This window comes from Rhodotorula paludigena, assembly GCF_050403205.1.
Source record: "Rhodotorula paludigena JCM10292 DNA, Rt_paludigena_JCM10292v1_ctg9, whole genome shotgun sequence".
Lineage (NCBI taxonomy): Eukaryota > Fungi > Basidiomycota > Microbotryomycetes > Sporidiobolales > Sporidiobolaceae > Rhodotorula > Rhodotorula paludigena.
The window spans coordinates 198,046-223,302 of NW_027481449.1; the positions used below are offsets into that span (position 1 = coordinate 198,046).

A 25,257-nucleotide genomic window follows, 5' to 3' on the forward strand; every position below is an offset into this window, starting at 1 on the left:
AGGGCAGAGGCGAGGGACGAAAGGAGGCCGCGCTGTTGTGGAGCAGGAGCAGGCGCGTCGGTTGCGGAGGGGCGGCGCGAATGGGTTGCGACGTGAGACGCAGATGCTGGTGCTGGTGTTGGTGCCGTAGTTGCTGCTGTTGCTGCCTTCCCGCCTGTGCCCGGAGACCCGCCATCATGCTCCTCCTCTCGCCTGCCCGTCTCCTGTACCGAACCGCGCTCACCCGCAGCGCCCGCCCGGTCTGACGCCCTCCGCCCACCGAGCGCGTCGACGTGTGGACTCGCAGGCGAGACGAGGATGCTCGGGACGCCGTCGTCGCCCCTGTGCGGCAATGCCGAAGCTGTCGCGTACTGCACGTCTCCGTCGTCGGTCGCACCCCGCGAGGGCGCGCGAGTCGCGGGGGTCATGCGCCGTAGCCTGCTCGCGGGTCGCAAGTGCGAGGCAATCACGCGTCTGAGGACGCACGGACGAAACGAGACGCGAGACGGGAGGTGCCGACGCGGGGAGACGAAGAACTGGGATCCGCACGCGGCGGAACGGCCGGGTTCGGGAATGGATGCTGTGCAGTCTACTGAGTCGCTTGTTCGGTCTTAGCGGCGCAGAGCGGTGCAAGAGACGAGCGAGAGCGAGGAGCGGCGATCGGCTCGTGAAAGCCACAACACTCCCGCATCATCGTTGCACAGGGGCGACGTAGATCCATGAGCTGCGTGCGCGTGTCGACGGGCACAGACACGAGGCTCTGAGAGATTGCACGCTCCAAAGCGCGCAAGAGGCGCTCGCACTCTTGACAGCTTCCGCTTCCGCTTCAATTCCGCTTAGTTCTATACTCGTCCACGTACAGCTCCGCGCCGAGCGAGCAAAAGAGAATCACCGCCAGTCACAATGGAATCGTTACAACGGCGCCATGCGCCCGTCTATGCCTTCTCGCCGTGCGCCTGCGCCTGCTGGCTCTGCTGCACGGCGTTGAGCAGCCCGAGCCCGAGGATCCCGCCCTCGGCGTGCGTCTGCGCCTCGACCCGCTTCGTGTCGAGCTCGGACGCCGTCTTGGTCAGGTACTCGGTCTTGACGCGCAGCGCTCGCGAAACCTGCGCGGGCGGCGGAGCGCGGCGGAACGCGGCGCGGCGCGGCGGGAGAGGTGAGAGTCAGGCCAAGGGGCGGCGGCGTAGGGGAGCGTGTGTTTCAACGTGTGGGCGAGGGACGTAGTGAGATGCCGCAGATTGATGTCCCAGCGAGAGAAGAAAGGTGGGAAGGCGGTTCAATAGAGCAGTCGAGGAGGAGCGAAGAGGGTCAGTCGTCCGTTCTCGTTCGTGCCAGCCAGTTCTCACGTAAGTAACGCACCTCCTTAGTGTGGTGCAGGCACTCGAGGTAGTCCTCCTTTTGCAGAACGCACTGCTCGGGCGTGTCGGCTCCGGCGTAGCACTTCTGGAATTCTGCGCGGGTCGAGGGGTGCACAGGGCGTGCGAGCGCGGGCACGGTCAGCGTGTGCCCTTTCGAGGGGTGTGCAGGTCTGGACCGCGCCCGGACAAGCGCGGTGACGGCGAGAGGGAGCCGGGCTGTGCGGTCGCCGAGTGGGCTGGGAGGGGGGCGCAGGAGAGCGGCAGCTCGTGGTGGGACGGACCTTGCCAGAAGGGGAAGCACCGACTGCGACCTCCCGTGTAGCCGTACCCAGACTGGCGTGCGCGATCGCGGCGAGCGTTGGCGGGGCAGTCGAGGCGAGGACGAGGGGGACGGGACGGAGCAGAGTCGGGGCAAAGGGCGGGTCAGCGCGCGGGGCTCTCGTGGGTGCTCCTGGCGGGTGCACGGGACTCACAGCCATCGTCGAGCGCGAGAGTGCGGTGCAGACGCGAGCAGGCGGCCGCTCGCCCAATCTCGACCAAGTCCTCTCGCCGCCGACCGTCTCCCGCACCGGGGAGCGTGCGAGTGCGTGTGCAGTGACAGTGACTGCGAGAGGGTATTTCTCCCTGCACTCGCAAATCTCTTCCTGGCAGTCGCGCGCGCACCTGTGCTCTCGCTGCGACTTCCTCCTGAGCGCGTGGGCCGTCCGCTTGCCGCTCGGTTCCCCTCTCGCCGGGCTCGCAGCAACCCAGACGCGCGCCAGTCCCGCCAGCTCTTCTCGCCTCGCAGCGCCTACGTACTCGGCCCGCCCGTGCAGCACCGCCACCCGGCCCGCCCCCCGATCTCGCCATGGTCGCCTCGTCGCGCCTTGGCCGCGCCTGCCTCGCCCTCGCCCTCGCGTGTGCAGCCGTGCACGCCCAGGAGGCCACCGTCATCGATGCAGAGTGCGCTTCCACCCTTTGCTGCAGCCTCTCGAGCGGAGTAGACGACGCCGGGATCACCGAGCGGACAGAGACTCGGAGCGGATCGAGGCGGCGCAGATCAAGAGGGAGGCCTGACGGGCCGCGCATTGGGACTTTGAGGGTCGCATTGAGCCGTGCGGGCGAACTGGGACGCTCCGGTGCCAAATGCGCGCAACAACAGCCCAGTCCCGTACTCTCTGTTACGCGCAACTGACACTTCCCCGCTCTCTCGCCTTGTTCTCCTTCCACCGCGACCAGCACGGGCAACACGGTCCTCGTCTCGTACGAGACCAACGCCGCCGGCCTGACGATCGCAACCGAGGTCCTCGAGACGCTCGCGCTCGCGGAACCGACGACCGATCCCGACGTCGCCGATCCTGCCGCCGACACTGCCACCGAGACGGACACGGCGACGGCGACAGCGACGTCTACTACCGCGACCGAGACGGAGGAGGCCGCAGCGCCCGACACGCAACCAGGGAATGGTGCGTCCGTTCTCCGCGATCCAGTCGGTGTTGTCCGACTTTGGCGCTCTGGACTAACGACACCGTCCGCGCACGCAGTCATCGCACCCGCCTCGACTTGCACGACCGCCGGCTGCCCCGTCGCGCCAAGTGCGTTCCTCCCCGGCCTTCTCCAGCCCGAACTCCCAGACTCACGCTCCCCTCCCTTCTTGCAGCCACTTACACCCAAAATGGCGTCATCGTCACCTGGACCGCGACCGGGCCCGTGACCGCGACGCCGCAAACCTGGTCGACCGGTGCGATCCAGTCTGCAGCAGACTGTGCGCTCTCCTCTCCCTCCTCTCGCGCCCTGCCCTGGCCTGCCCCGCCCTGCCCCGTCTCGCTCATCTCATCTCGACTGACGTGCGCTCACGATCTTGCAGACATCTCGACCGTCTCGACCGCGACGGGCCGCCCGCCGGGCAATGCCGCGCCCGCGCGCTTCTCGGCGCTCCTCCCCGCCGGAGGAGACTGGGGCATCATGGCCGGCGTCGCCGTCGTCGGCGGGCTCGTCGGCGCCGTCGCAGTGCTCTGAGCGCGGCCCAGTGTCAGCCCTCTTCGCCTCGGCACGGGTTCTTTCGACTCCTCGCCCGCCCACCCCTCGCATCGCCTTTCTTTCACCTACCCTAGCTGTTCACGTTGCCTGATTTGCTGTGCCACCTAGTCTCTCTTCCTCTTTGTTTTGGATCACTACAGACACTCTCCTCGTTTACTCACGGCTGTACGACCTGTCTCTCTCTTTCCCTGCGGAAACGCCGATACCCACCCTCTGTTCGCTAGCCGAGAGCGCGTTCGACGCGAACAGAGGCGCCAGTACGCCGTATGAGAACCAGGGACAGCAAGGAGCGGGAGAGATCAACCCGGACAAGGTGAGAGCAAGCGCGAAGGCGCCAAGGACGGGGTTGCAAGACAACGACGGAGCAAGCAGGTCCGTCTTCCGGTACCCGACAGAGATAGACTAGAGCTGTACAAGTGATACAAATCGTGCATAACGAGAGCCACGAGAGCGCGAGCGGATGCGCACACTGTGCGCAACGTCGCAACGCTTCAGCGTCGGGCCACCTCATTGACCGTTGCCACCCGCCTCGCCTCCGCGCTCGCGCTCCGCCTCCCTCCTCAGCGCCTCCTCAACCTCCCTCATCGCGCCCCTGAACGCCTTCGTCGTGTTGGTCTCGTACCCCTCTCCCTTCTTGTCCCCCACCTCCTCATTTCCTTCCGCGCCGCTCCCCCCCTCGCCCTCCTCCTCCGCCGCAGCTCCCACCGCCGCATCGATCGCGCGCAGCTCGCTGGGCGTGAACAGCTCCTGCAGCGCGAGCACGCTCCCCCTCCCTCTCCCCGGCTCCATCGCCGCGAGCCCATCGGGCAGGGTGCGGATGAAAGCGCTCGGCACGCCGCCGCTCTGCTGCACGGCCTCGACGCCGCCGGCCTGGCGGATCACCGAGGCGGTGGTCGCGGGCGGGGGCTTGCGCTTGACGGGACCTGGCGCGGAAGAGGACGGGGGAGGGTGCTGCAGCGAGGCGCGGCGCGCGGGTGCGCGGGGCGGGCGGGAGGGAGGGGACGAGAGGCCGATGTCGGATCGGGAGGAGGAGGGCACAGATGGGGAGGTGCTGAGGAGCGGCGACGGCGGGAGGGAACGGTGGCGGTCTTGCGTGGTCGAGGGAATGGGCGTGAAGAGCCGGCTGCTGGGAGGGATACGCGGTGCGCCGGTCTCGTCCTCGACAAGCACGAACGGAGTAGGAGGCGCCGAGGCGGACGGAAGGCGCTGTGAGCTAGCGAAGGTGCGCGAGGACGACGAAGGCAGGGACGGTGAGCGAGTGAGGGCGGACGACAGGCGCTCTAGTGTCGTCGGCGGAGTCTGCGCCTGTTAGCCGCAAGTCAGCTGATGTCTGTATGATCACCGAGAAGAAGGCAGTGCGCTGGCGGCGATGCCGACTCGTCCGCCTCTTCCGCGCAGACTGACCTGGGTCATCTCCCTCTCGACGCCCCTGGCGCCATCCGGGCCCACATGCCCGAGGTGCCTGAAGCCCGTAGGACTCCCAATGCGCTCCTTGCGGACCCCGACGAGCTTGTGCGCGCGCTTGCTCGGCGAGCGCGGCGGCGAGGGCTGCAGCGGCGGGAGCGCGGCGCTCGAGTACGGGTGGCGGCGCGTGGAGCTCTCGCCAACTGCTGAATGGTTGGCGGGCGCTTGAGTGTGCCGCGGCAGAGTGGCGTCGTAGCCGGATGCGCCGAAGCAGTTGAAGGGGGACGGCTGCGAAAAGACGGGGCGACGTGAGCGAGCGGAAAGGTGCTTGGAAGGTAAGAGCAGGCGCACCATGCTAGCCGGAGGATGACAGAGCCTACAACAAGCAAAGACAGAAGCACGATGCTCCGGGATGACGGCGACGAGCAGGGGACAGAGGAGACGCCGAGGGACGCGATGCCGAAAGAGGAGCGTGCACGAGCGGCGCGAGCGCAGGACAGGAGGACTGAAGAGAGGGGCAGCTGCGCTTCGTCAATGCCCAGCTCGTGACCGTCGTCCGCACGAGGGCGAACACGGGCAAACAAAGACGAGAGGCGGAAAGACGACGCACTCGAGCACACCAGTCCGCTTCCAGACGGTCGACGGGCTGCGCGAGTCCCACGCCCTGGCTACAGCGAGAGCTACACCGGAACTACAGGCATACCAAAGACTGCGATAGAAAGTCAACAGAGTGATGCGCGGCGGTGCGCCTCAACGGCTAGTCACGCCCGCTGCCGCTGCTCCGCTCGTCCCCATCCTCGCTCTCAGAATCCTCCGCACTACTCGTCTCCTTTGCGCTGTCCTCGTCGCCCTCCTCATCACTCCCTGTTCGGCCTGCCTTCCGGCTTCTCCTCCGCTCGCGCCGCCGCAGCGCCTTCTCCAAGTCGTCGACGTCAGGCCTGCCTTCCTCGAGGACCTGCGGCGCCGCTGATCCCGTCGCCGCAGCGCCCGCAGAAGGCACCACGCCCTCGAGCTCTGCCATCCTTGCCGCCCACCGCTCCGTCGCCTGCTCCTCCCTCTTTCTCACCGTCTCCTCCACGCCGACCTCGTCCCTTGCGCGCCTCATCAGGTCGTCCTCCTCCCCGCCTCCTCCACCCAGCCCAAGCGGCAGAGAGTCGGGCGCGAGAGAAGGGCGGAAGAACTGCACCTCGACGCCGGAAAGCGTGTCGAGGAGCGAGGGCGAAAGCGCAGGGAGGGACTGCCGCGCGCGAGCGCCGCGTGCGGGTGGGGTAGTCGGTGCGGTCGGGAGGGCGCGTGACTGTGCGATTACCAATGAGGAGGCGTCAGTCCGTCAGACTTACCCAACTGGTCCGAAGGTTCTGGTAGAAAGTGCAGCGCGCGGAAGAAAGGCATGGGATCGAAAGGCGCGACGCACAGGTTCGCGGTTGGGCGTCTTGGCGGAAAGCACCGCTTGTATCTGCAGGTTCGTGTCGCGATCGTCAAGCTCTGGACGCGTCACGGCCTCGAGAACGATGGGCAAGAGCGCGCACCAGGTCGTCGTCGTTCTCCGCGCGAGTCTGTACGCCGCCAAGCGGGCCCTCACGATCAGCTCTCGCATTCAATGAAAGCGTGTGAGCCCCGTCGGTCCCTGCCGCTACGCACCTCGTCGCCGTTGCTCCGCTCAGCCGCCTCCTGCTCCCTCAAGAACCGCTCAACCTGCGCAACGGCCTCCCTCGTTAGCCACGGAGCAACGGGCGGGACCACAGTAAGACCCTACGCACCTCATCGTCCGCTTCGTCGTGCTCATGGCTCCTCGCAAGCTCGAGCGCGCTCATCTCGACCTTGATCCCTCGCTCGACATTCTCCTTGCTTGGTGCGCTCAACCGCGCGAGCCTCCGTGCAAGCTCGTCATCGACAAGAGCCGCATCTCTGCAGGGCGTCTCGCTGTCAGCAGCTGCTCCGAGCGTGCGAGGGGACGGGCGAGGGCGGGACGGACCTGGACCGAGATGTGGGGAGAGGCGCGGCGGGCGCGGCGGGTGCAGCGGGCGGAACGCGCAGGGCGGCGAAGCGCGCGGCGAGGTCCGAGGGGAGTGCGTCGGTCTCGAGCGGGGCACGCATTGCGGGCGAGAGTGTGCGCAAGGTGGGCAAGGTACGGGAGCCGATGAGGAGAGGGGGCAACTCGTACCGCAGGAGGGACGCGTAAGAAGGCTTGCAGGAATACGACAGCTATGAGAGACGAGTACAACAGAAATGGCACACAGAAACTCGCACTTCGACGCTGCTCTCTTCAGACAGCCGTCCCCGCCGCCTCCTCCGCCTCGGGCTCAGCCGCCTTCCCCTTACCCTTCCCCTTGCCCTTGGCGTCTGCATTGGCGTTCTCCTTCTCCTTCTCGCCCTCCGAGGGGGACGAGGCGGGCTTGCCGGCTGGTTCGTCATTCGCATCTGTCGCGGCGGTCTTGGCCTTCTTGCGCTTCTTGAGCATGGCTGTGGGCGAAGATGACAAGTCACCATCAGTCCTGTGCACGCCGCGGACCGAGGCAGGAAGCGGAAGCGAGTGGGAAGTTGCCGTCGACGCACCTGCACGGACCGCATCCTTGACGCCCGACACGATCTCCTTGCTCTCCTCGACATATTTCGAGTCCTCGAGCCTGCGCTTGACGCCCGCGCCGCTCCCGCCCGCCTGCTTCCCCTCGGCTCGTTCCTCCACACCGGCCGAGGCGCCAGGCGGAACCGCTGCAGAGGTCGACGCGACGGGCTGCTCAATGCCGGCTTGCTGCTCGAGGCGCTTGATCTCGGCCTGCAGCTCCTCGAGCTTCTTCTGCTTGGCTTGCGCGGCGGCGGCGAGGCGGTCGGGCTCGGCTTCGAGGAGAGTGGCGAGGCTGCGGAGGGAGAGCGAGAGTCGGCGTCAATAGGTGGACGGAGTTGAGCTAGCTTGGCAGCCAGCGCACAAAGCGGTGGGTCGCAGCAGGCGAGTGAATCTCGTGCACCTAAAGCGAAAGTCACGCACCGCTGGGCCTCCTTCATGGTGCTGAGGCGGCGTCCGTCGAGCCCGCGGCACGAGTCGGTGTTCTGCGCCTTGTTGCTGCTCATGCGTCCACCCTGGGCCCTGAGCTGGCTCGCAAAGCCTCCCTTGCCTCCGCGCACGCGCACGGCGAGGCGGAGGGCGACGAAGCGGCCCTCAGCGGGGCGTGCGCCGCGGAGGGAGGCGATGGGCGCGGCGGGCGAGGGCGGGAGGGCGTGGCCGGTGCTGTACGAGAGGCGCTGGTCGTGCTCGGGGCAGTAGCGGGCGAGGAGCGGCGCGAGGGCGGCGAGGGGCGTCGAGGGGGCGAGCGAGAGGGCGACGGTGCGCGGGTGCGGCGCAAAGAGCGAGACGAGGACCGGTAGCGGCGAGTCCATCCTTGCACTGCCTTGCAGAGCCTCGTGCAGGTACAGGCGAGTGCGCGGGTGGAGAAGGAGCGAGACGAGGAGCGCCGCTTTCGTTCCCCGAGAGCATCGGGCAGCGACGGAGAGACCCAGACTGGGCAGACCGACGGGAGGGAATGCATGCTGCCCGCTGGCACACCCTCGTGCTCCTCCTCGCCCTCGTCCTGCTCGTGCCCACCGCAGACGGCGCCCGGTGGTACTCGTCCGAGGACAAGGAGCAGCTCCGCCAGCTCGCGAAAGAGACCTGGTACCATGCATACAACTCGTACAAGCGTGCGCAGACCTCTCTTGCTCACCGAGACCCACGCTGACCCAGTCGAGCGACTTGCAGGCGTCGCCTTCCCGGCCGACGAGCTCCTCCCCCTCTCGTGCGGCAAGCAGGGGCACGACCGGGCCAATACAGAGGTGCGCACCCACCGAGAGCTCTTGCAGAACGCCGGCTGACTCGACCACACCGCAGAACACGGGCGTGAACGATGTCATGGGCGACTACCTCCTCACCGTCGTCGACTCTCTCGACACTTTTCCCGTCCGTTCCGCTTTTTCTGCCCCCCCAAGCTCTCTCTAGCTGACATTTCATCCTCCAGATCCTCGGCGACTACGAGGGTTTCGAGCAGGCTGTGCGAGAGACAATACAGCACGTCGACTTCGACGTCGATTCGCGCGTGCAGGTCTTCGAGGTCACCATTCGCATGATGGGCGGTCTCGTGCGTCCTGTAGACGTTCTCTCATTTGTCTCAAGCTCACGTCTCTCTCCGACGAGCAGCTGTCGGGCCACCTTCTCGCGATGCCATCCCCTCCGCCGGGCACACCTCCCAGTCCCTCGACCTTTGCCTCCTCAATCCGAGGCTTCTCCCTCCCATGGTACCGCTCAGAGCTTCTACACCTCGCGCACGACCTTGGCCGGCGCCTCCTTCCCGCCTTCGAGACGCCGACGGGGATCCCGTTCGCGCGGGTACACCTGCAGCGCGGGCTGCGGGGCAAGAATGGCAAGGGCGAGAGCGGCGAGACGTGCAGCGCCGGTGCGTCATCCCGAACTAGCTTCTGCGGTACGCCCCCAGATCGGGACTGATGCTCGAAGTCGCGCTTTGCAGGCGCCGGCTCGCTCCTCCTCGAGTTCATCACGCTCTCGCGCCTGACGGGCGACCCGACGTTCGAGCTCGTCGCCCGTCGCGCCTTCTTTGCCATCTGGAACAGCCGTAGCGACATCGGGCTCATCGGCAACACGATTGACGCGCGGACGGGCAACTGGATGCACGGCGTTGCCGGGACGGGCGCTGGGATAGACTCGTTCTACGAGTGCGTCCTTTCAGCTATCGTACGTCTGATGCGCTTTGTTTTGACCTGGTTGTCTGGTTCGCAGATACGCGGCGAAAGCGTACGTGCTGACGGGTGAGGACGAGTACTTGCGCGTGTGGGAGGAAGGATACGCGGCGCTGCAGCGCTATGTCCGCGCACCAGACGGGTTCTGGGTGCGCCTCTTCCGCGCTTGTGAATATGATGGCGTCGCCTCACCCGACCCTCCTTGCAGTACCGCGGTGTCAACATGCACACGGGCCAGATGACCTCGGTCCTGGTCGACTCGCTCTCGGCCTTCCTCCCCGGCGTGCAGACGCTCCTCGGCGACCTCGACTCTGCGACGCGCGCCCACGCCCCCTACGCCTTTGCCTGGCTGCGCTACTCTGGCCTCCCCGAGCTGTTCGATACGCACCGCCGCGCCGGCGCGGGCCCGCAACTCGGGTACCCGCTGCGCCCCGAGTTTATCGAGAGCAACATGTACCTGTACCAGGCGACGGGCGATGAGTGGTACCTCGAGGTGGCCGAGCGGGTCCTGCACGATATCAACAACCGCACGCGGGTCGAGTGCGGGTTCGCAGCCGTCAAGGATTTGCGCACAGGCGAACTCGAGGACAAGATGCCGAGCTTTGTCACGGGCGAGACGCTCAAGTACTTGTACCTGACCTTCGACGAGGTGCGATTCTCCGCCTGCCAGACGTGCGCTCGGCTGCGGCTGACTCGCAGGCTTGCAGAACTCGCCTTTCCTCCGCGACGACTCTGCCTTTGTCTTCACGACAGAAGGTCACCCTCTCGAGATCCCGCACCCCCCGCCTAGCACCTCTCCGTCGCGCCGCAGTTCGCGCTCGAAACGCGCACCAAGCGCTCCCTCGTCTCCCGACTCCGCTTCCTCTTCCAATACTTCCGCCTCCCCGCCGCTTCGCAACGAGACCGCCCTCGCACCTACCTGCACCGCTCACGAGCCGATCTACGACGAGCGGTACGCGCACTTTCTCGCGCTCGGGATGGACCGCCGAACCGACTGGGAGCATGCGCGGTGGCTCGCGGGCCACACGCTCGAGAGCGAGGCGGACGTTGCGCGTGAGATCGCAGAGGGTAGGTGGCGCGCAGACGGGTTCTGCGATCTGCCTGCGGGAGAGGTGCGTCTCGCCTGTGTCTCGCTTCAACCGGAGACGAAGAACCTAGCTGACGCCTTCCGCAAGGATCCCAATCTCGCCGCTGCGCGCGTCTCGCACTCGCTCGACCTCCTCCACCGCTCCGTCCTCGACTACTTCTTTTCCCGCACCGCGTCTGAATCGCGCTCTCCTGCTGCTGCTGCCTCCGCCTCCCCCGTCGCACCGCTCCGCGTCCCCATCCGCCCGGTCGTCCCCGCGCCTGCCCCCGTCGATTCACCCGACCTCGCTGCCGCGCGCTGAGTAGGACTACGGCATCGAGCTGCTCTTCGCGCCGTCCACCTCGCACGAGGTGACCTCGCCCTCGGCGTCGCAGCTCACGCCCCACCCGTCCGGCAACGGCGACGTCGTCGTGCATTCGATTGCCGGACTGCGCTTCTCGCTGCACCGCGCGTACCCTGGCGCGGACGGGTACGCCGTCACGCGCGTCGGAGGACTCGCTGTTCCGCCGGGGCGGAGCGTCGTCCTGCGCGACCGGAAGGTCCTCAAGGGGTTGCCAGGGAAGAGGGTGGAGCGGATCGCGCTGGAGGCGATCGTTGGCGGAAGGAGCGAGAGGCCGCCGAGGAAGAGCGGTGGGAAGGACGGAGGCGGAGCGGGGAGGAGGAAACTCAATCAATTCCTCGATCGCTTGATGCACCCGCTCGCGGGTGGCACAGCAGCGCTGAGCGAGCAGGCGGCGCCAACTGCTCTCGCGATCGGAGATGCCGTCGCCGCGAATGCTGAAGACACCGTCTCACCGGTTTCGCCGCCTCGAACACTGCACCTGCCCGCGCTCGCCGCGTCCTTCGGCCCGACTCTCGCCTTTGCTCCACCAGCCTCCACCGCCGAGCGAGTCTTCGCCCTCGACGGCTTCGCGCTTCCGCTCGTCCTGCCGCGCTTCTCGCCCTACGGCTGCGAGCCGCATCATCCTCCCGCCTCTTCGCCGTCCTCGGTGGCCCCGCACCTCCTCCTCCTGCACCGAGGCCAGTGCTCCTTCGCGCTCAAAGCGCACCTCGCCGCCCTCTCCGGCGCCTCCGGCGTCGTCCTCGTCTCGTCGGCGCTGCCGACGGACGACGATCTGCGCGGAGACGGGTTCGTCGTGCCCTCGGCCGAGGCGAGCGAGGAGGACGACGAGACCATGAAGGCGCTCGTGCCGCTCGTACTCGTGGCCAACTCGACGGGCACGGCGCTCGAGGAGATGCTGCGGGCCGTCGGGGATGAGAACGAGCGGCGGAGAGAGGTGGCCAAGGTCCCGCCGACGTCGGGGCAGGACCAGGAGCCGCAACATGTCTTCGAAGCGGCGCAGACGGCAGCCCCGTTAGAGGAGCAGGTAGTGTGGATGACTGCGTCCCGAGGGGAGGAGGGCGATGAGGAGGAAGAGGAAGAGGAGCACGTCGGGCCGCTGGTCCTCGGCGGCTACCTCACGACCAACATCAAGCTGCATCGTGGCAAGGTGGGCGCAACCTAGACAAGCACTTGTACATTTCCTGTCGTATTCGCTGTTGTAGCCGTCACCATCCAGTGCATCTTGCAAGCTCGTTCGCATAGCTTGACCTTCTCATGACCGCAAGAGCCTGCTCACTACCGCAAGACCGGGTGAATCGACAAAAGTGAATGCATTGCTCTACAGCGAAGGTCACAACCAGACTTCACAAGCACGGCTCACCGCTCAGTATCCACGGTCGGCCGTCATCTCCTTGCCCGCTGCCGCACCGAGCTTGCCCTCGCCCTTCATGCCCTCGCCGAGCCCGGTCGACACCTCTGCGAGCTTGTGCGGGTCCTGGTAGTGCGTCGTTGCGAGGACGATGGCGCGCGCGAGCGCTGCGGGGTTCGACGACTTGAAGATGCCCGAGCCGCTGCGCATTGAGGGAACAAACGAAGAGCAGGACGGGTCAGTCCTTGCTCGTTCAGGCTCGACGGGACATAGATGGAGAGCTCAGGACGTACACAAAGACGCCGTCCATCCCGAGCTTCATCATGAGCGCCGCATCTGCGGGCGTCGCAATCCCACCTGCCGAGAACATGACAACGGGGAGCCTGCCGAGTCGCGCCGTCTCGCGCAGGAGGTCGACCGGTGCCGCAATGTCCTTAGCCATCGCGTACAGCTCGATCTCGGAGAGGGTGCCCGCGCGAGCGATTTGTGCGTTGACCTGGCGCGCGTGGCGGACGGCTTCAATCACGTTGCCCGTACCAGCCTCGCCTGTCGCGGTTCGGGGCGACTGGTCAGCACAAGCACCACAGCGTGGCCACTGAACTCATCGAGAGCGCTTAGGAGGGCGGAGACTCACCCTTCGTACGGATCATGGCAGCACCCTCGCTGATCCTGCGCAGCGCCTCGCCGAGATCCTTGCAGCCACAGACGACTGTATGTGCAGAGGCTTGTCAGCAGGCGATGCAGTGCGGAGTCGACATCGGTAGAGAACGAACAAGGCACATCGAAAGCCTGTGCAACGGGAAGAGGTCAAGCAAGAGGTCAGCGCGCGTCGTCCTCGCATGAGAGTTGGCCGCAGGACGACGCACGTGCTTGTCGACGTGAAGTGCCGGGTCTGCCGGAGTGAGAACCTCAGACCTGCGTCGAAGGTCCTGTCAGTACATCCATTCTCGTTTGGTGGTTGCGGTAGACGCACTCGTCGATGTAGTCGACGCCGATAGCCTGCAAGATCTCGGCCTCAACGATGTGCCCAATGCGCGACTTGGCCATGACCTGTAAAGGGGAGTGTCAGCAACTCGCGAAAGGTGATTCACGATGTGGGCGAAACGCACCGGGATCGACACGGCCTCCATGATCTCCTTGATCATCTTCGGGTCGCTCATCCGCGCAACACCGCCATCCCTGCGGATGTCGGACGGAACACGCTCAAGCGCCTAGCGGAACGGAAGGGGTCAGTTGTGGCGAAGGAGACGGGGAGGCGAAGACGAAACGGACCATAACGGCACAAGCGCCGGCCGCCTCGGCAATGCGAGCCTCCTCAGCGTTGACGACGTCCACTGCGAAGTGTGAGCGAGACCGTCAGCACACAACATTGCGGACCACACCGTCAGCAAGCTGGCGATCGTCGGGAGACGCACTGATGACGCCGCCCTTGAGCATCTGAGCGAGACCAGCCTATGCGTTGAGCAGTACGAACGTTAGTCCTGGACCGTGTCAGAGAACACAGAAGAGTGAGTGGAGTGCGGACCTTTACGGCGAAGGTCGGGCGCGAACCGTTGGTGGTGCCGTTGTCAGCGGTGGTTGCGGGTGCGGGGCTCATTGTGTGTTGTTGCTGGAGTGTTGCAGGAGAGAGAGAGCGAGTCTGGGCGCGCTGGCGGTGATGTCGACGGCGTGCCGCTGCGGAGACGGAGCAAGCCGAGGTGCGCCCGCTTGTCTCCGCTCGCTGACTAGGCCTCGCTGAGTCTTGCCTGTGCACGCCTGACTCTGTCCACTGCACTCGAGCTGTCGCGCACACCCACCGCCCACCTATGGACAGCCGACACGCCGTCGGAGTGCTGTGCGTCGACTTGCGTTGTCCCGCTTTCACGCTGCTCATGCTCCCCGCCACAGCGCTCTTCAGGGTTCCTTCGCAGAGCACATTGCCGCTCTCGAGGCTGTCACCACTTCGGCCGGCAAGCATGTCCCCGTCGTGGCTGTGCGGACGCCCGCAGACCTCGCACGATGCCGCGCCCTCATCATCCCGGGCGGAGAGTCGACCACCATCTCGCTCCTCATCCGCAAGTCCGGCCTGTACGATCCCCTGAAGGAGTTTGTCGCACTCGCCAAGCGCGGCGACGGGCAGCGGAGTATCTGGGGCACGTGCGCCGGCATGATCCTCCTCGCAAAGGAGATCGACGGGCCGACGAGCGAAGGGTGGGAAGGCTTCGACGGGATGGACGTCCGCGTAGCGCGGAATCAATTCGGTCGACAGGTGAGACGCGCTTGTCCGACGCCTCTCGTTGCAGTCCCTGACCTGACCCTTCCAACGCGCCGAAACAGCTCCAGTCGTTCTCACACTCCGTCCAACTCCCCTTTCTCCCCTCCGATGCCCCTCTTCTCGCCACATTCATCCGCGCCCCGATCCTTCACTCCGTCTTGCCTCCATCAGCTTCGTCTCCGCTCGTCAAGCCGCTCGCGCGCGTGCCCACCTCGCTTCTCCCCTCGACAAAGCGCGCACTCTCCGCCACCGGCGGGCAGCTCACGCTCGGCCCCGATGCCGAAGTCGTCATGTACCGACAAGGTGACTTGCTGGCGTGCAGCTGGCATCCTGAGCTGAACAAGGGCGAGACGAGGGTGCACGAGTGGTGGTTGAGGGAGATGGTCTTGCACGAGAACGACACGTAGCGATCCGAAGGGCAGTAAGACGTACATAGACCAGATTTTTCATCTCGAGAAGGTGAACGGACTAGCATTACTGCATTGCCAATTACGAAAGAACGGAGAACAACTTGTGCAGAGAAGAGGCCCCCGAACCACTTGTTCGTTAGAGTGCCTGCCTCTTCCGCCCGCCCACAAGCGTTCACCAGTCGAGCGACTCGGTGTGCAGCTCGACCTCGGCCACACCCTGCGAGACGCCTTGGAAGGCGATCTTGCGCTGCCTCTTCGCGACCGCGCGGCTAACGTCCGCCGTGAGATCGTGCGGGCCGCACGATGCGATGCCGATGCTCGAGCCGGGCGCGGCGGTGTTGAAGAGCTCGGTAAGGAGCGAGGCGAGGGCGGGACGGCCGGAGTGGATAGTCCAGGGGACAAGGAGGGCCGAGGACGTGCTGTCATAGTCATTGGTGAGATTGGACTGTCGCGTCCAGATGCAGCGGGACTGAGAATGCGCACCTGGCGGTGAAGACGCTGCCAGACTCGATTGACGGGGTCTCCTTGAGCTTCTCGGTGCTGAGCTCCGACTGGGCCTTCTCGCTCGTGAGCGAGTCTGCGTCGTCGTTCGCGCCGGTCACGAAGAGATGGAAAGAGACGGGGTCGGCAGGAAGTTTCTGGGTAGCGCGGCAGAGCTGCTCGTCGAACCAGGACTTGACGGCTGGATGAGAAGGTCAGGGTTAGAATTGAGCCGTGGGTCTTGGGTCCTGCTTGACTCACCCTTGTTCTTCACAGCCCAGAAGGCATGGACCTTCTTGACGCCGATCGACTCGCCGCGCTTGATGCGGGCGCACGCATCTTCGAGCACAGCAACGCAATGGGCCATTCCAGCGCCTCCCGCGACAAGGACCAGCGTCTCGTGGCGCGCAAGGTCGCGATGCGAAGCCGAAGGGCCACCGTAAGGTCCGTCGAGCAAGACAGGCGTCGAGGCGTTCGAGGCGGCGAGCGAAAGAAGGCGCGGGCCGAGGCCGGACGAGGGGTTGATGCGGAACACAAGCGAGAGGTGGTCCGGACTGACCTGCGAGACATACAGCGTCAGGGAAGCCCGGTACAGAAATTCATCATCGAGACATACCGAGTGAGCATTCGAGACGGTGTAAGGACGGTTGTCGAAAGCACGGAGCTTGAAGAAGTTGACGAAGAAATGCTGGCCTGCCGCCCACTTCCTGCCGGTTACCGGAACCGTAACGCGCACGGCATCGTCGGCGAGGAGCTCGACGGTAGCACGCGAGACCTTGCGGCCGTTTCGAATGGCAAGAAGGGACCAACGCGCGACGAGGGAGGCGAAGTAGACGCCTGCAGCGGCGTAGAGGTATTCCCTGCGGGCGGGTCAAAGTAATCAGCGATGCAGCCCGCACGAGCGCAGCGTGTGCGATGACAGGCATGCGGTCATGCGAGTCATGCGCACCAGCTGTTGAGAACCTGCACGAGGCAAAGAGGGGTCAGGATTGCTGGCTGGAATGGGCGCCCGGCTCGCAAGCAGCCGCTCACATTATTGCAGTGGATGTAGAAGAATGTGCTGAACAAGATCGCCGAAATGCAGTGTGTGTAGCGGAAGAAGGCGGGTGACCACTTCCGAATCGGAGCAAACGACGCCCAGCACAGCCAGCAGAGCGGAACAATGGCTGCGATACCGGACCAGTAGTACTGACGGGCAGTCGACGAGTCAGACAGCACGGAGATAGCCTCAGGATGGGAAGGACGGACCACCATGCCGCGAACATGCCAGGAGTAGTTGACCTCGGAGAGCCCATCGGGGTTCAAACCATCCTCGTTCTGGCGCGTGCGGCTGCCTTGTACAGCGTACGGAAAAGTGTGAAGAAGCGAGAGAACGACTGGAGAGGTAGTTGAAGATAGTCAGGGCATGTCCTTCGGAAGGAAGCGAAATAGACGCACGGAAAAGGTGCGAAAGCCACGAGTGGAAAGTCTTGAGCTTCTCTGGCGAGCAGCCGACGACGAAGCCGACGATGTTCCACTTGGCGCCGAACGCGAGGATGAAGGGGAAGCAACCGAGGGCGAACATCCCCGCGCGAATGGCGAGAGGCGCGCTTCCCAGATCCCAGTCCGAGTAGTACAGCGGCTGCTGCGCGAAAGTCCAGACTGCAGGTGCATGGCGTCAGTCTTAGGGAAGGGTCCGCAAGCTTGCAGGAGCGATTGACTGAGGATGAAGAGCCAGAACGCCACGATCAGTGCGATTGCGCTAGCACTCGGAAAGCGAATGAAGCCCAAGGCCTTCGGCTGAATGGCATCTATGTAACGGCAGAGCGCGACCGAGCGCTGGTAAGCCGGGATCCGGGTGATTCGGGTGCTGTTGAGCGTAGCGGTCAGTAACGCATGACGAAGAGGTCGGAAAAGAGTGCTGCCTCACTTGTTGCGGACGGCCAGCTTCAGGCCATTCAGCACGCCGAAGAAGCCGATCACGCTGCTGAGGCAGATTACGGCGGCTTTGCTGTCTGCGGACGTCGAGGAGGGTCAGCCGGAGAAGCGGAACGAGGATAGGAATGCCAGGGCGCACACTTCGTCGACTCCTCGAACGGGTCGTGCGTAAGCTCGAGGATCTGCGCATCCGTCAGGTGCGAGTAATCGTGCCGGCGCACGAGGTTGGCACCGGCATGCAGTGCAGCGGCAGCGATTGAGGCCATGCTAAACAGCTATCGCGGCGAGCGAGCGCGACAGCCGAAGCCTTTCGAAAGGCAGAGGACGACCAACGAGAGCAGAAGAGCAAGAGCGGGAGAAGCGGAGCGCAAGTCTTTCGCGCGAAGTGAGTTGGCAGTCAGAGACTTGGCCTCCGGGGCACCAGGAGGAGAAGCCGGCCGAGCCGCCGGACGAATCAGAGAGTCTGAGTGAGGACCCTCTCCGCCGTGCTGCTATTCATGCCATATAGGAGCAGGGCGAAGTGATCGAGACGCGAAAGCAAGAGATGGAGGTAGCAGAACGAGGAGGAGGCTTTGCAATTGCGAGGACGGGAAAGCGGCACAGACGAGACGAACAAGATCACTACTACCCAAACAGGAGGCGAACAACCTGATCACGAGACAGACGACACTCAGCACCCTTCCTTTACCAGTCAAACTCTTCCGTGTGCAGCTCGACCTCGGCAAGCCCCTCGGCGTTCGACGAAAAGGCGAGCTGCTTGTGCTTGGCGGCGACGGCGCGGCGCACATCCGTCGTGAAAGACGCGGGCCCGCACGATGCGATGCCGAGAGTCGAACCTGTCGCCGTGGATGCGAAGCGCTGGTGGAGGAGAGTGGGAAGGTGCGGGCGAGCGTGCTCAACCGTCCACGGGACAAGCGAAGACGACGACCTGCAGAGCGGTGCGTTAGTGGAGGAGCTTGTTGAACCAGGAAACAGGAGGAGCACTCACGTCAAGTGATCGACCGAGCTCCCCGGGTTGGGCGAATCCTCCTTGTCGAGCTTCTCGTCCGCCAGACTCGAATCGCCCTTGCCGTCCTGGCCAGTGACGAACAAGCGGAACGTCACAAAGCTTTCGGGCATGTGCTCGACTGCACGGCTCATCTGTTCGTCGAACCACGACTTGGCGCCTGGACGTGGGACGGGTCAGCTTCGTGCACGAGAACGGAAGACTCTGTGAAAGACCGGACGCACTCTCGTTCCGGACGGTCCACCACACCTCGATCTTCTTGACCTTGACGCCGGGCTCCTCGCGGAGGACGCGGCCGCAGATCTCCTCCAGGATCGCCGTGCAGAACGTCATGCCGGACCCGCCGGCAAGGAGGATAAGGGCGTCGTGCCTGCCAAAATCGCGGTTCGCAGCAGTGAGGCCACCGTACGGGCCGTCGAGGAGGACGGGCGTCGTGGGCGACGAGGACGCCGCGAGCGAGAGAAGGCGCGGTCCAAGACCGCGTGTCGGGTTGACGCGGAAAACGAGGACGAGGCGGTCAGACGCAGCCTGCGATAGGGATCTTTGCGTGAGCGAATGACCGTTACCAAAGGCGAGCCAGCCTGTGAACGAGTAGACGGCAGAACCGGGACGCACCGTGCTGCTCGGGTCATTTCGCGGCGCATTCGCAATGGTGTACGGGTGACTCTCGAAGGGGCGGACCTTACAGAAGTTGACGAAGTAATGTTGACCAGCCGTCCACCCGTGACCGCTGTCGCGGGGCAGGCGGATCGTGACGCGGATAGCGTTGTCGGCGAGCGCTTCAACGCGACCACGAGCGAGATGGCGGCCGTTGCGGACGATCATGAGGCCGAAGCGAACGACGAAGGAGGTCAAGTAGATCGCGGCGGTGGCCCAAATGTAGTGCCTTTACAGAGGCGAAAGACGAGGTCAGCGCGACCTGCATAGAAGGTGGGTAAGAGGGCGGTGACGGAGCGTACCAGGACGTGAGCAAGGCGTTGCAGTGGATGTAAAAGAAGGCGCTGAAGAGGATGGCCGAGATGATATGCGTGTACTTGAAAAACTCGTACGACCAGTTGCGGATCGGCGTGTATGACGCCCAGCAAAGCCAGGCGAGCGGGATGAGCGCCGCGGTACCAGACCAGTAGTACTGCACGACGGAGGCAGCGAGAATCGGATCAGCTGGGGGGAAAGCAGGTAAAGATGAGTGAGACGCACGACTTTGCCGATGTGCCACGACCAGGCGATCTGCGAGAGATGGTCCGGGTTGAGGCCGTCGGTGTTGGGCCTGATCTCCTTCATGCCGAGATAGACGAAGGGGAACGTGTGCAGCAGCGACAGGATGACTGCGAGAGTGCGCAGGGCGAAACCTCGATTTTAGTGGACGGCTCAGCGAGCGAAGTACCGTCGTGCAGCTCGACGACCGTCAGGAACGTACGAAAGAGGTGCGAGAGCCATTGGTGGAAGACCTGCAGCTTCTCGTGCGAGCAGCCGACGATGAAGCCGACGATATTCCACTTGGCGCCGAACGCGAAGATGAACGGGAAGCATCCGAGAGCGAACATGCCGGTGCGGATGGCGAGAGGCGGGCTGCCAACGTTCCAGCGGCTGCGGTAGTAGGGCCAGACGGCGAGCGACCAGATGAGGATGAAGAGCCAGAACATGACGATGACGAAGACTGCGCCCGAAGTCGGGAAGCGGATCCATCCGACGGCCTTGGGCTGACTCGTCTCGACATAGCGGTAGAAAGCGACCGCCCTGCGGTAGGCCTTGCTGCGACCAATACGGGCCCCGTACCTGCTCGGAGCAAGTCGCGTCAGACCTTGTCGACGATGGCGCGTCGTGCTTGCGGCTAGAAGCCCTTGGTAAGACTCACTTGGTGCGAACAAAAGAGGCAATGTGGTTGCAGATGCCGTAGAGCGCGATGGAAGCGGCGATGGCGATGACTGCCGCCTTGGCGTCTACGCGCGGGTAAGGCCGGGTGAGTCCAGAACTGCTGCGATACCGGGCAGAACGCGCTCTACGCACACTTGGTAGCCTCATCGTACGGGTCAATGCGCGTTTCAGCGATTTCCGCCGGCGTCAACGCGGCGTGCGAGTGACGGGGCAGGAGGTGTGAAAAACTCGCGGCCAAGTCCGAGTGCGATGCCATGGCAAGAGCTTGAATCGGACCTCGTTGCCGTTCGTTTGAGCACGTGAGCAATCGAACAAGCCTGGGCTTGAGGCGGAAGGAGGGGGAAAGTTGCCGAGGGAGTGGGAGGAAGGAGGAAGAGAGGCGACCAGTCCAACAGCGCCCGCCCCTTCGGCAGGAACGGGCGGGAAGGCCTGGCGGGTGGTCAAAGTCAGACTGGAGCGAGCGGTCCCGGGGCTAATGAGCGTGACCATGAGCGAAAGCAAGCAGCACCGCCCTCTCGGAGAGATCGAAGAGAAAGCAGGAAAAGAGCCACTCAGGGGCCCGCTCAAGCAGCCTGGTGGTAGCTGGACCGGCCATGACACGACTCGCTCTGTGCGGGTCCGCTCAGAATGAGCAGTGAGTGAGGCAGAGGCCAGAGTAGATGAGAATGGCGCGACTTGGCGGCGAGCGGGCGCTGCGAAAATGCCGCGCGCGCTCGAAGGCCGGCCCCTCGTCGCCTGCGCGCTATTTCTGCTGACCTCCCTCGGCACTTGCTGGGCCAGCGGGCAGCTTGTACGGGCTCACAACGGTGCTCAAAGCCGACACGTCGAGGTGCTCGAGCCAAAGTGCCCGCGGCGACTCGCGCCGTTTCCGCTCGCCCGCCTTGCAGACCTTCTGTGCGCAGTGATCACCGCGGGACTGTACAGTGAATCTAGCTGCGAAATCTCATCTATGCCATTCCGGGCCAGCGGAAAACAGTGCGCTCCTTGTTGAGCTTTGTGACCGCAACCTGGTCGCCGACGGAAACGGCGTTGCCTGCAAGAGAATTCCGTTCAGCCCGGTTCCTCGGCTCGTGGTGGTGAGAGCTACACTGAAGACGTACCGACATCGTTGGAGAAGCCGTAGCGGCCCTGCCGAGGTACAGCGGGTCAGGCGGACGCAACGAGACTCGGCCGGGAAGGAGGCAACGCACGAAGACGGGGCTGTACGAGCCCGAGTCAACACGGCGATCCTTGGCGAGAGTTCTTGATGCAACCGGCAATCAGCGAGCGAGCGAACAACAGGTCGAGCCGAGCAAGAGCGCCAGAAAGGTCACGCACTGCAGCGGTAGACCCTTTCCCTCGAGTCGCTTGCCCGTGGCGTAATCGATGTTGAGAGAGATGCAGCGGACGCAGTTGGACGTCAAGCGGAAAGTCACTTCACGACGATTGACCGCGTCAGCAATGCACACATCGCGCGAGCCTGTTTGGTCCGAAGAGCGAACGCACCCTTGCCCGCGACTCGCAGCTCGGCCCAGAAATCCTCCACCCAAGGCTCGAGTCCACGGGAACGTGCAGGTCCGACGACGATATTTGGGCGCAACGGCAGGATGGGCATGTCGCGCCCGAGAGCCGCAGAAAATGCGGCGAGCGATGCGGACGAGGCAATCATGTACGAGGCGCTGTCAAGTCACGATCAGCGCGGATATGACAGCGACGAAGACACATGCATACCAGTCTTGAAAAGCGATACCTCTGTGGGTGCGCGAGTGTTTAGCACGGTGCCACGCGGAAGATGCAAAGCTCCGCTCACTTCTCCTTCCCGTCTGACATGGAGCCCAGCACCTTGCGGTTTGCGCTCGCAGCCTCGTCGAGGTACATCAGCCGCGTCGCCTGCCCATCAGAGTGGGTCGTAAAGAAACCGGCAGCCTCGTCGCCGAGGTCGTATGCGACCACGGGGGACTGATGCAGCTCGACTTTGGCGGCCACGAGACCATCCGTCGAGGGCTGCAGCGGGGTTGTGAAAGACTCGCCGGATGGGGCCGTTATGGTCAAGGTCAAGCTGTCGTAGTCGATGCTTTGACGGAGGAGTGCATGCTGGACCATGCAGCAGCGGAGTCAGCGGGACGTCAACGTCAATCAGCCGGTCCGGTCTCGTCGCTCACGGAAGGATACGTAGCGGCGAGATGACACGCGCTTGACCCATCCTCGGCCGGAGAAGTCAGGACGAAGCGTCGGTCGTACTTGAAGCCGAGCGGGGCCAGCTCTGCCCGCTGCACGGATAGCGGCCGCAGCCCCTTGATAGGGTACAAGAAGATCTAAGACCGGAATGGGCCAGTCAGCTGCTGCCCGCGTGCTGCCCGTGACGAGACTCAACCTGCTCGATCACCAAGTCTGGATAGGCAGCCTTCCACTGCCGCCATTTCAGTACAGCAGCCGCGGCGAGGCACAGCAGCACGACCAGTGCATCTTGGACCGACACGGCGGACATAGCGGGTCCACTAAGCAGAAGCGACAATGCGTCTCAGCGGAAAGAGGCACAGCCGCTGCGATACGCCGCGCTTGGCTCAGGAGAGGCGCAGAAGAACGGGTACTTGTAACATCAACACGAGCGAGAAGACAGCAACAAGGCTCTACACAACCGCGACCAGGTCCCTCACGACCTCCTCGACGCGCAAGCGCCGCTCGTCCCTCCGCGCCTCGAGCGCGCCCAGCTCGCTGCCCCAGAACAGGCTCTTCTCGTCGCGCGGCTTGCGCAGCGCGAGGCGGTGCCCGAGGACGGACAGCACGACGGCGAGGACGTCGCCAGGGAGGACGAGGATGCGCGCGTCCTGCCCCTCTCGTCCTTCGCCCACCATGTCCGCAGCGGTACCCTTGCTGTCGCCGGGCGCGCGCAGCTTGAGGACCTCGGACTGGGTCAACGCAGCCCACACGCCTGCGAGCTGGCGCAGCTCCTTGACGGCGCGAGCGGTGAGCATGCGGGCGTCGAGCTGCGGGTGGTGCCGCAGGGCCGAAACGAGGTCGGCGACGTAGGTGTCGAGGGCGTCCGAGATGTAGGACGGGAGGGCAGAGGGCGGGAGCGGGAGGGGCGAGAGGAGAGAGTGCGCAGGGGTGGCGAGTGGGTGGGAGAGAGGAGGCGCGTGAAAGGAAGATGATTGAAAGGCGGATGGCGGGACCGTGTGCGACAGGGTGAAGCGGTCGAGCTGCATTGTCGCAAGCCCGGTCAGTTCAAGCGAGTCAAGCACAGGCCAGGAGGCGACCAGAACGCACGAGATGCCTCGACAGACCGCCCCATCCTCCCTCACCCTCCTTCCCGCCCTCGTCCTCCTCCCAGACAACCGCCACGCACAAGAACCCGTCCGGCAGATTCCACGTGCCCTCCGATTCAGCGGACTGCTCGCCCGTCCGCGCCGTGTAGTTCGTCCTCCGGGTCCTGAACGAGCTCCCATCGTCCACCTTACCCTCGCCCCCCTTCTTCCCCGGCGCAAGCAAGCTCGTCCCCGCGCTCGCATACTGGGCAGAAGAGTGCGCCGGCGCGATCGTCACGCGCTGGTCGCGCAGCACGCCGAGGAGCGCGTTCTGTACGCTCGGGCGCGCGCGCTCGAGGTGCTCGAGGACGACGACTCGCGGAAGGGTGCGCTCGGGCGCGGCGGCGGACGTCGAGGGAAACGCGACGGGCGGAGGAGGGCGCGATGTGGGTGGGTAGGTCGAGGAGGGCTGAGGGGTGGCGCGGCGAGGAGAGGAGGGACGGGCGGGCAGAGAGTCGGAAGGAGAAAGCGTCGAAGGCGACGCTGCGAGGGGCGAGACAGTGTGGTGGAAGGGCTGCGCGCCGGGCCCCGCGGTCGGCGGGGTGAGGAAGCGCGTCTGGGTAGGGCTCGGCGGAAGCGCGGGCGAGCTGCCGGAGAAGCCCGACTGGATTGACGCGATTGATGGGCGGCGGTCCGCAGGCTGCAGGTGAGCCGCATGCGGCAAGCCAGGCGAGCGCGGCGAGCTACTGGCAAAGTACCCGCTGCCGCTGCTCTCGCGGCTGCGAGGCGAGCGCGGCGGCTTCGCGGGCAAGCTTGATACCCGCGGCGCGCTGCTCCCGCCTACGCCGAGTCCGACCATCTCCTCGGCCTTTCCCAGGCTCTGTGCGAGATCGCGCGCATTGAGCGTGTGCCGTCGAGTGGTGCTGAGCCGCTTGCCGTCGGGGCTGTGCGATACGCGCGGCGAGAGCGTGGTGCGGCGAGTGGGGCTGAGCAGACGAGGAGATGCCGGGTACATGTCCTCGCCGGCGGAAGAGTCGCCGTCTTCGGGCGAAGGGCCCGTGTACGGCATGTCGGGTGAGAAAGACAGGCGGGTCGTTGGAGCCGAAAGGGGAGCGCCAGTATCGGACGCGTGCTGGATCCGACGGTTCGAGGAGTCCGGCTGTAGAAAAGCGTGCGTTAGTGGGGAGTCGAGACGAGCGTGGGCAACGGGCACACCTTGTTTGGCGACCGCGCTCTCCTCCCCTCCTGGTCCAGCACCGCCCCTTGATCTGCTGCAGGCACGCCGACCCGCAGCGGCGCCGTCAAGCTTCTCTTTGGACCTCTGCGCGTCCCGTCGATTTGCGAGCGCGAGCTGTAGCTGTCCTTGCGCAAGGTCGGTGCATCATGGGCCGGGTTGGGAGGTGGGGGAAGGAAGAGGCCCTTGAGGAAAGACTGGACGTTGAGCTTTTGCGAGCACTTGAGGCGGTGTGTCGAGGCGGCAAAGATGGCGGTGCAGATCTGCGGGGCGCTCCTGGTGAGCGTGCACGCGCGAGAGGGGAGGGTCGGGGAGGGGAGCGCACCCAGACGACCTCGTCGACGACGCGCTTGACCCACTCCTTCGCGAGTCTTCGGTGCTCTCTGCGCTGTGCGTCGTTTTCGCCCTGTGTGCGTTCTGGCGAGACGCGCAGGACGAGTGCGCGGTGTCCAGACGCGAGCGCGAGGAGGACGGCGATGAAGGTGCGCGAGTCGAAGTCGGCGGCGTGGGGCGTTTCGAGGGCGTGCAGGTCTGCGAGGAGCTGCGTCAGGGCGGGCATCTGCGCCCCTCGCTGCTCGTCCCGCGCGAGGGCAG

General features: G+C 65.0%; 12 protein-coding genes across 12 annotated transcripts; 3 read left to right on the plus strand and 9 right to left on the minus strand.

Moving 5' to 3' along the window:
• Window positions 1–914: 914 nt before the first annotated feature.
• JCM10292_000921 (uncharacterized protein) lies at window positions 915–1,816 on the minus strand (the record flags this gene model as incomplete). The annotated part of the gene is made up of 4 exons (XM_076647439.1): window positions 915–1,085; window positions 1,339–1,430; window positions 1,619–1,670; window positions 1,811–1,816. The coding sequence occupies 4 exons, from the start codon at window positions 1,814–1,816 to the stop codon at window positions 915–917; spliced, it is 321 nt and encodes a 106-aa protein (XP_076506974.1).
• Window positions 1,817–2,184: 368 nt separating this feature from the next.
• Window positions 2,185–3,335, plus strand: JCM10292_000922 (uncharacterized protein; the record flags this gene model as incomplete). The annotated part of the gene is made up of 5 exons (XM_076647440.1): window positions 2,185–2,279; window positions 2,556–2,782; window positions 2,861–2,911; window positions 2,977–3,081; window positions 3,184–3,335. The coding sequence occupies 5 exons, from the start codon at window positions 2,185–2,187 to the stop codon at window positions 3,333–3,335; spliced, it is 630 nt and encodes a 209-aa protein (XP_076506975.1).
• A 528-nt stretch (window positions 3,336–3,863) lies between these two features.
• JCM10292_000923 (uncharacterized protein) lies at window positions 3,864–5,114 on the minus strand (the record flags this gene model as incomplete). Its single annotated transcript, XM_076647441.1, has 3 exons — window positions 3,864–4,661; window positions 4,761–5,048; window positions 5,112–5,114. The coding sequence occupies 3 exons, from the start codon at window positions 5,112–5,114 to the stop codon at window positions 3,864–3,866; spliced, it is 1,089 nt and encodes a 362-aa protein (XP_076506976.1).
• A 403-nt stretch (window positions 5,115–5,517) lies between these two features.
• Window positions 5,518–6,857, minus strand: JCM10292_000924 (uncharacterized protein; the record flags this gene model as incomplete). Its single annotated transcript, XM_076647442.1, has 5 exons — window positions 5,518–6,057; window positions 6,175–6,216; window positions 6,402–6,455; window positions 6,521–6,668; window positions 6,736–6,857. 5 exons carry the CDS (start codon window positions 6,855–6,857, stop codon window positions 5,518–5,520), a joined length of 906 nt encoding a protein of 301 aa, XP_076506977.1.
• Window positions 6,858–7,026: 169 nt separating this feature from the next.
• Window positions 7,027–8,135, minus strand: JCM10292_000925 (uncharacterized protein; the record flags this gene model as incomplete). Its single annotated transcript, XM_076647443.1, has 3 exons — window positions 7,027–7,223; window positions 7,317–7,618; window positions 7,747–8,135. The coding sequence occupies 3 exons, from the start codon at window positions 8,133–8,135 to the stop codon at window positions 7,027–7,029; spliced, it is 888 nt and encodes a 295-aa protein (XP_076506978.1).
• A 143-nt stretch (window positions 8,136–8,278) lies between these two features.
• MNL1 (alpha-1,2-mannosidase MNL1) lies at window positions 8,279–12,077 on the plus strand (the record flags this gene model as incomplete). The annotated part of the gene is made up of 11 exons (XM_076647444.1): window positions 8,279–8,435; window positions 8,494–8,567; window positions 8,623–8,691; window positions 8,750–8,869; window positions 8,929–9,184; window positions 9,257–9,461; window positions 9,526–9,634; window positions 9,694–10,134; window positions 10,193–10,597; window positions 10,661–10,840; window positions 10,893–12,077. The coding sequence occupies 11 exons, from the start codon at window positions 8,279–8,281 to the stop codon at window positions 12,075–12,077; spliced, it is 3,201 nt and encodes a 1,066-aa protein (XP_076506979.1).
• A 201-nt stretch (window positions 12,078–12,278) lies between these two features.
• Window positions 12,279–13,860, minus strand: JCM10292_000927 (pyridoxal 5'-phosphate synthase subunit PdxS; the record flags this gene model as incomplete). The annotated part of the gene is made up of 10 exons (XM_076647445.1): window positions 12,279–12,465; window positions 12,557–12,809; window positions 12,898–12,972; window positions 13,037–13,052; window positions 13,130–13,178; window positions 13,237–13,313; window positions 13,373–13,474; window positions 13,536–13,597; window positions 13,679–13,715; window positions 13,789–13,860. The coding sequence occupies 10 exons, from the start codon at window positions 13,858–13,860 to the stop codon at window positions 12,279–12,281; spliced, it is 930 nt and encodes a 309-aa protein (XP_076506980.1).
• Window positions 13,861–14,068: 208 nt separating this feature from the next.
• JCM10292_000928 (pyridoxal 5'-phosphate synthase subunit PdxT) lies at window positions 14,069–14,924 on the plus strand (the record flags this gene model as incomplete). Its single annotated transcript, XM_076647446.1, has 3 exons — window positions 14,069–14,097; window positions 14,151–14,511; window positions 14,580–14,924. The coding sequence occupies 3 exons, from the start codon at window positions 14,069–14,071 to the stop codon at window positions 14,922–14,924; spliced, it is 735 nt and encodes a 244-aa protein (XP_076506981.1).
• A 175-nt stretch (window positions 14,925–15,099) lies between these two features.
• Window positions 15,100–17,590, minus strand: JCM10292_000929 (uncharacterized protein; the record flags this gene model as incomplete). The annotated part of the gene is made up of 11 exons (XM_076647447.1): window positions 15,100–15,346; window positions 15,411–15,609; window positions 15,669–15,966; window positions 16,024–16,267; window positions 16,357–16,370; window positions 16,440–16,595; window positions 16,656–16,783; window positions 16,845–17,048; window positions 17,108–17,256; window positions 17,317–17,401; window positions 17,464–17,590. 11 exons carry the CDS (start codon window positions 17,588–17,590, stop codon window positions 15,100–15,102), a joined length of 1,851 nt encoding a protein of 616 aa, XP_076506982.1.
• Window positions 17,591–18,008: 418 nt separating this feature from the next.
• On the minus strand, window positions 18,009–20,461 carry JCM10292_000930 (uncharacterized protein; the record flags this gene model as incomplete). Its single annotated transcript, XM_076647448.1, has 9 exons — window positions 18,009–18,252; window positions 18,313–18,490; window positions 18,555–18,858; window positions 18,946–19,216; window positions 19,290–19,459; window positions 19,528–19,655; window positions 19,748–20,106; window positions 20,186–20,270; window positions 20,338–20,461. The coding sequence occupies 9 exons, from the start codon at window positions 20,459–20,461 to the stop codon at window positions 18,009–18,011; spliced, it is 1,863 nt and encodes a 620-aa protein (XP_076506983.1).
• Window positions 20,462–21,152: 691 nt separating this feature from the next.
• On the minus strand, window positions 21,153–22,672 carry JCM10292_000931 (uncharacterized protein; the record flags this gene model as incomplete). Its single annotated transcript, XM_076647449.1, has 9 exons — window positions 21,153–21,238; window positions 21,306–21,333; window positions 21,396–21,447; window positions 21,523–21,619; window positions 21,691–21,863; window positions 21,916–21,936; window positions 21,995–22,278; window positions 22,347–22,499; window positions 22,559–22,672. The coding sequence occupies 9 exons, from the start codon at window positions 22,670–22,672 to the stop codon at window positions 21,153–21,155; spliced, it is 1,008 nt and encodes a 335-aa protein (XP_076506984.1).
• A 142-nt stretch (window positions 22,673–22,814) lies between these two features.
• Window positions 22,815–25,222, minus strand: JCM10292_000932 (uncharacterized protein; the record flags this gene model as incomplete). The annotated part of the gene is made up of 4 exons (XM_076647450.1): window positions 22,815–23,384; window positions 23,452–24,588; window positions 24,645–24,926; window positions 24,989–25,222. The coding sequence occupies 4 exons, from the start codon at window positions 25,220–25,222 to the stop codon at window positions 22,815–22,817; spliced, it is 2,223 nt and encodes a 740-aa protein (XP_076506985.1).
• Window positions 25,223–25,257: the final 35 nt, after the last annotated feature.